General features: G+C 39.1%; 1 protein-coding gene across 1 annotated transcript; it reads right to left on the bottom strand.

Annotated features, from left to right (window-relative positions):
* Nucleotides 1–457: 457 nt before the first annotated feature.
* On the bottom strand, nucleotides 458–7,412 carry LOC110861143 (probable polyketide synthase 39). Its single transcript, XM_022110251.1, has 10 exons — nucleotides 7,270–7,412; nucleotides 6,245–6,566; nucleotides 5,083–6,180; nucleotides 4,830–5,037; nucleotides 4,566–4,757; nucleotides 3,162–4,495; nucleotides 2,691–3,085; nucleotides 2,198–2,631; nucleotides 964–2,121; nucleotides 458–894 (listed from the first exon to the last, which is right to left on the bottom strand). The coding sequence occupies exons 1-10, from the start codon at nucleotides 7,410–7,412 to the stop codon at nucleotides 458–460; spliced, it is 5,721 nt and encodes a 1,906-aa protein (XP_021965943.1).

Raw genomic sequence — 7,412 nt, 5'->3', positions numbered from 1 at the left:
CAGAAACAAATTCATGCATTATTTCTTCGAAATTTTCCAAGTTTATTCCATGTTGCTTGCAAACATTTATCCAGCAGGAAACAATAGTGTCCTTCCCGTTTCTCTTAGCTTGTTTAAGAGCAACTCCGTACAATTGTATAATAACCAACTTTGCTCGAAACTCAGGAACCAATTCGGACAATCCAATCTCCAAAGTGTGATGTGGGTTAATTACATTATAAATACCTGTTGGCGCTTCTGTGTTAAAGAATATTGAAATGCAAATTTCTGCACACACATCAGGTGGTAGTTGGATTAATAATGCGTCCGTTTCCGGTATGAGTCCTGTACTTAGTAAATGAATAACCCACTTCAACGCATGTGTGGTTCCACCGTTCAAATCTTGTTTTCCTGTTTCACTTGCACCACTAACTGTTGGAAATCTGAACGCTTTACATGGAATTCCCCTCTCCACTCCTTATGAGAGTAATCGGTCTCCAATAAATTTTGAAATCCCATAGCCAAACTGGCATGAGTAGTTGCCTTTTGCGGGCCACTCCTCCAAACCCTGGAGTTTGTCAGTCACGCCGAAATTTGGCGAATAGGCTGCAATGGACGAAGCCGCATTGATCCACTTAATTTTGTATGTTGCCGCGAATTCTATAATTCGTTGAGTCCCTTCTACATTAATGCTTTTAATTAAAGACGAGCTTTCATAAGACCAGAGATGATCCCCATATATTGCAAAGTGAACTACAGCATCGATTTCATGGGCGAGTGCGACATACGCCGATTCAACCAATCCGAACATGATCAAAGCGACATCCCCTTCTACAACGTGAATTTTGTTAACACATGTCCTATCCAACAGGTTGAAGAACGCTAATCTGGAGTTAATCCGAAACATTGACGACTCTATGCAAAAACCAATTTTTAGATATAATATTCCAAATGTTTGGTAATTAAATTTAAAATGCAACACACCGTCTTTATTGATTCTAGGTCGTACCAGACAAACAATTTTCTCAACTTGATGTAATAAGGATATCTGTTGAAGCATGTAAGGTCCAAGTGTTCCGGTAGCGCCAGTAAGAAAAATGGTTTTCACCTGACCAAGCCGCACGAGTTGTACACATTTTGGCGAAATCTGAATGTGATCCCATAATTTGGAGTCTTGATTAATTAGTTTAGAAATATCTTCGCTTTGTTTTAGTGAGTCATTAGTGTTTATCAGGTTGGATATATGTTTCACAAGATTTTCGAGGTCCTCGCTATCGGCAAAGTCGTTAATACTCAACTGCACCTTTCCACCAAGCAAGTTGGATGTTTTATTCTTAATCTCAATCATCATTAATGAATCCAACCCTAGTTCAGAGAATTTACGATTGATCCCACTATTTTGCTCCAGCTGAAGAACTGAAGATACAAGTCTCCCCATATGGTATAGAATGACTGAATTTCTATCGGTTTCGTTTTCACAGGCATCAAATTCCGCATAAAACTTTTCAGAGCTGAGGAAATCAAGTTTGTTGGTCCCAGCAAATTTTCTGTGGTGGCCCCTCTCAGATTTTAAGATATTTACTAAAAAGCTGTCAGTCCAAGGAATCCGTTGAACTAATTTGGTAACATTCATGGAACTTGTGCATAGTTGAGCATGCTTGGAGTTTAAAGCAAGTTCTAATGCAGCAAGAGCTTGTTTTGTGGACATGGGATGCAGGCCGGAAATACGTTGTCCCGCTGCTAGTCCAACTTCACCCCACTGGCCAAAGTTCAAAGAAATAGCTGGAAGACCTAGAGCATGTCGATAATGCGCGAGGGCATCAAAGAACGCATTTGCGGCCGCATAATTTCCCTGCCCTGGGTTCCCAATTAATGAACTAATCGAGGAGAAGAGCACAAGATGCTGCAGGGTAAATGTTTTAGAAAGTTCGTGAAGATTCCATCCACCTTGGAATTTTGGGCATAGAACTTTGTCTAATGTTTCACTGGTTTGGTTAAGGAAGACGGCGTCAGATAGAACTCCGGCACAATGAAATATCCCCCGGAGCGGTGATTGAGGGAATTGCTCTCTTATCCAGCAAAATATAGATTCACAGTCAAACAACTTACTTACGTCGCCACATTTCCAGATTACGTGGAATCCTATTTAATTATTTTTGACAACACTGTTAAAAATTTGTTATTACTTCACAGGCTCATGACCATGACTAGAACTTACCACGATTATTAAGGTCACTAATTTCTTTCTGGCGGTCAGAGCTTGGTATTTGTCTACCCATCAGGAAAATCAGCTTGGCACCATTCTTCAACATCCATTTGATTAATTCCCATTCAATGCCTCCACATCCACCAGTGATGAGATAGCTATTTTTGCAACTGAATAGCTTATTTTGCTTATCAGGCATGCTGACAACTACTTTCCCAATATGTTTCGCCTTTTCTAGGAATGACAAAGCATCTCGTATTTCTTGGGCTTGGAAGTGAACATAAGGCAAAGGCTGCCAAAACCCCGTTGCTATGTTTTCAAGCTGAGATAAAGGTGCTGAACTGTCCTCTGATAAGCTTAAATCTTCAATAGAATATGTCACATCAGGCCGAAGCGCCATGCAGTCCTCTTTGGTCCAAACGTTGATTTTACTCATTTCGATAAATCTTCAAAACACCATGCAAATGTTAAGTTGGGCATGAATCACAGCTAAAAATATGTATACCTGCCCCCCTTCCTTAGACAATTGAGAGAAGCTTCCTTGAATCCACGACCTGTTAAAGAGTTAAGAACTATGTCGACCCCAGCTCCATCAGTGGCAGCACTTATGTCAGTCTCGAAAGACAAGTTCCTCGAGTCAAAGACGTGCTTTATTCCCATTATATTCCTTAGGTACGCCCGTTTTCTCGAACTTCCCGCCGTGGCTATGACATTTGCCCCAACTGTATTTGCCAATTGCACGGCGGCTAATCCGACACCTCCCGAAGCTGCATGAATCAGTATTGTATCGCCTTTCTTCAATTTAGCAACAGTGCACAGGCATTGATAAGCAGTCAATGCTACAGTTGGAAGGGTCGACGCTTCTTCATGGGTTAAAAAATTTGGAAGCTTGCAAACCCTCTAATTTTAATTAAGCCGACAAGAAATTAATTACCTAAAGATTAAAAAGACTCGTATTTCTAACTCAACTGCTTACATTCTCAGAAGTACTAATATGTGAAGATAGTGCCACATTTTGGTGATGACAGCCAAACACCGTGTCCCCAACTTGAAACTTATATACCGAACTTCCAATTCGGCTAATAACTCCTGAGAAATCGCTTCCAATAATATTGATTTTAGCAAACGCTTCAGTTTGTTTAAGTACGGCGAAGATGTCACGAAAGTTTAACGAATAAGCATTGACTTTGATTTCTAGTCCTTTCTCTTCCAACTCAGTAACCGAGGACATATCCATCAATTTTAAATCTGAAATGATATTTGATGCTGGAAGCCGTAGACAAAATCTGGATGCTTTTGGCAATTGAAGAAAGGCGGGACGTTTTAGCTTCACCAGTTTTTGAGTCAGTCGATCACCTTCTTGATAGAAAATGCCACCCCCAGTTTCGACGCTTGGATTTTGAAAAAGTTCTTGCATAATATTTACGGCATTCCTGTGGCTTAGGGAATCCAGATCAATTAATTTACAATTTAGCGCAGAATTTTCGGCCTTAAATGAACGCAACATTCCTATAAGTAAAGCAGCGACTGGTTTTTGCGCAAACTTTTCTGCATTGATAGACATGCAATGTACCCCTTGCGTTAGAAGAAGTAATTTAGACAACCTCTCTGAGTAAACGACGATTGCCTGGAGTAGGTGAAGCCACCTTTCAATTATCGCATCATCCAATGCAGACGTCAATCCCCGTCCAAAGATTATTCCCTCGATTTCAGAAAAGTGAGATAATATTTGCATGAACTCCTTTTGGCTGCGACCCATCGTTTCAATATAATTGGTTGACATTTTGTTCTGCTGTCCAAATGTAATTAGCGAAACTGATTTTTCCAACGTGTTTAGTTGTCCCATTAAATCGTTTGTGAAGGTGTCATGCAATCCGAAAATCAACCAGTTTCTGTCCTTTTCACAAACTGACGAGGTTGGGACCTGCTTAGAGACTTGTTGTATTGAATCTTTACTCCACTCGAATTCAAATATTGGACACTGCTTTGCCTGATTTAGGATGAAATGCATATGGTCGTCGAAACTTAACAAGTCTATTGGAAGAAAGTCAATTCCATCCATGGATATTAATTTTTTGCCGAGACAATTGTATAAGCTTATTGTTCTTGTGTTATGGCATTTCTTGACGTAGAACTTTGTAGTTGAATCAGTCTGCTCTTGAGTTTGACTCATGTTGTAAACCTTTAGACACCGGATCGCCACAGGAAGTTTTATGGTATTTTCGATGGGTGCTTCCAAGTCTTCCACACACATTATAACAAGCTGTAGCATACTGTCTATTAAGATTGGATGGAGTATGAGTTTATCATCTGGAATATCAATAGGTGACTTAGTAAACGGGCTAATCAAGAAATATAAATTTATTTGTCATTTCTTTACCAACATCGCAGAGATCAAGTTTGACTTCAGCATACTTGTTTAACATATGGTCCTCCCATAGGGACTTGATGCATCGAAAGGATGGTCCAAAATAATATCCTTTGACGGTTAATCGTACATACATAGCTTCGGCGGAGACTTTTGCTGCTGAGTAATGGTCTTGAATTGGTGGAAATACATCTAGACTGCAGTCTAATTATTTCAACAAGGATTCATTAAATGCTCCTTCTGAATGTAGAATCCATTCATCTGTATCAAAACTACGACTGTAAATCTTAACCAGGTTCCCCTCCAGCAGAGTATGATAAGATGATCCAGTTTGCGTAAGATGGCCAGGTGTTTGAACACTGAAATTGTCAATTGCCAAATGATTCACATTTCGATCTAGTGTCAGGTAACGTGACGCCAAACTCAACTCTGCGAACCCTGCGGCTGGCATCAATGGCCACTGCCCGATGCGATGATCACCTATCTAATGGTTCGATTTAAGAGTTATAATATTTTCAAATCTATTTGCCTTCACATCTCCAGATCCAGGTTGTTCTATCTGTTTCCCTAGAAGGGGATGGACCGTATCCTTCATTGAAGAAGTGGAATAGCCCTTGGGTTGAAAAGGGAACCAAAATGGATTTCTTTGGAAGGGGTAAAACGGGAGGGAAACCTTTTTCTTATTATGAACTGCATGGAACTTTTCAAAGTTTATTGAAACCCCTTGTACAAACAAATTGCCAACAGCTCCAAGAAACTCTTCCAGCTCATTACCACCTTTCCTCATTGATTTGATACATTGAGGCATAAATGTCAAGCTAGATTGAATTAACGCTGAAAGTACTGGGTGTGGCCCGACTTCTAGGAAGATATATGTTTCACCCGAATTATCCTCCTCAATATGCTTTCCGATAGTCTTGCTTGTTTTAATAAATTGTACAGGGTCTCGCAAATTAGAAACCCAATATTCTGAAGATAAAGACGATTTTTGAGTACCATCAACGCTTGATATGTATTTACAGGTTGCTGGTATGACTTCTTTTCGAAGGGAGCTTAAAACGTCTCTGTATTCATTTAATATTGGATCCAAACCTCTAGAGTGGAATGCATGTGAGGCATCTAGGATTGTAGCTCTTACGCCATTGTTTCGACAAAATTCTGCAAATTCATCTACTAGAGAAGGTGGGCCAGACACTGTAGTTTGTTGTTCGGAATTGATTGCAGCAATATCCAGCCAGTCTGCGTTTGTACCAGTACGTGACTTCAAAAATCTGTCAATTAGTCGCGCACTTGTGTTTTTGTTTGCGCTGGCCAACATTTTTCCTCCAGGAAGTGTGTCAATTAGCATGCATCGTGCTCCAATCATCGTAAGTGCATCTTCAAGTGTTATGAGTGAGGCGGCAGTGGCTGCAGCATACTCACCTAAACTATGACCTACGACCATATCTGGATGTACCCCAAGTGACGCCCAAAGTTTAAGCAGACAATACTCAATGACCAAAATTGAACACGATGAGTAAAACGATTGGTTTAGATAATTCTTAGATATCTTATCTCCCCAGAGAGAAGTTTTGATGTCAAGTCCATACATTTTGAAAATTAATTGCGAGCAGAGGTCAAAATGTTCCTACAAATATATATTTAAAATTAAAATCACCATGAAGGTAAAATCTCCAAACAAGTAAACTCACTTTGAAAACTGGGAAGGTGTCATAAAGTTGGCTGCCCATTCCACTACGTTGCGTTCCTGGAAAAAGGAAGCAGATCTTTGGTTCCCTTTGTGAAATTCCAGATAACCAATTTTTCGTATCCAGTTTTTGTGAGAATTCTTCATTGTGTCTAGCAGTGATTGCTATTCTATTTGCAAATTTTGCTCGTCCAACATTAGCAGTATATGCTATATCATCTAATCTCATGTCTTTGTTATATGACAAGAAGGTCTTGTAATTGTCAATCAGTTCCAATAAGGCTTCCTCAGATTTTGCCGAGAACGTTATTATATTAGCATTCATGCTTGAAGTATTATTATGCATATTAAATTTGGATATTGGGTATTCTTGTAAAATAATATGGGTGTTTGTCCCACTGAAGCCAAAGGAACTCACTCCCGCTACTTTTGGTGTCCCAAGTGGCGACCGCCAAGGCATATTGCCAATTTTATACATTATTCATTTTTTCTCCAATTCAAAATACATTGGGCATATTGACAAGTCTATCTATATGGTGCGATCAGCGTACGGCGAATTTGGAAGAAAATGACTAAATGATGAATTATGAAGTGATTTTTATTTCAAAATTTGAACAAATGAATAATGGAAAAATAATTTTCAATATATTTTAAATTGAATACAATTTGAATGAGGAGTTATTTTTTGAACCTGTACGGTCCACCTATTTACATATTTACCAGATGATATACTGACTACCACCTAAATGGATAAAAATTTAATATGCGACGGCAGATTATTATAAAACAAGCCATATGTACATCCATATATGTACAAATCATTTATTCTGTCTGAGTTTTACTTATTAGCCATCCATATATTATGCTATCAAAAATTCTCGATTTTAGAACGCACAAACGAATACGGTAAGAGGGAATTTTAACACGGAAAAGTTAAGAAAACCAAACCCACCCACCCAGTAAAATACGATGATACGGACGTTCCCTAAAGACAGCACTAAAATATTTAATTTATTTAATCGCACTTACCAAGAGCTGACTCCAATTCTAGAATCGTACAGTATCAAAACTTTTTTAAAAGTTTTCGCCTCCTTTATGGATTTCAGCAAAATTAAGGCGTCTTCTACTTCGGTATCGTTGCAGGCAAATGTTGCGTACGCATCTTTCCCCAT

The sequence above is a fragment of the Folsomia candida genome, unplaced genomic scaffold (assembly GCF_002217175.1).
Source record: "Folsomia candida strain VU population unplaced genomic scaffold, ASM221717v1 Fcan01_Sc038, whole genome shotgun sequence".
In the NCBI taxonomy this organism is placed as follows: domain Eukaryota; kingdom Metazoa; phylum Arthropoda; class Collembola; order Entomobryomorpha; family Isotomidae; genus Folsomia; species Folsomia candida.
The sequence above is the reverse complement of the archived record's forward strand: the minus strand, read 5'-3'. Positions and strand labels throughout refer to the sequence as shown.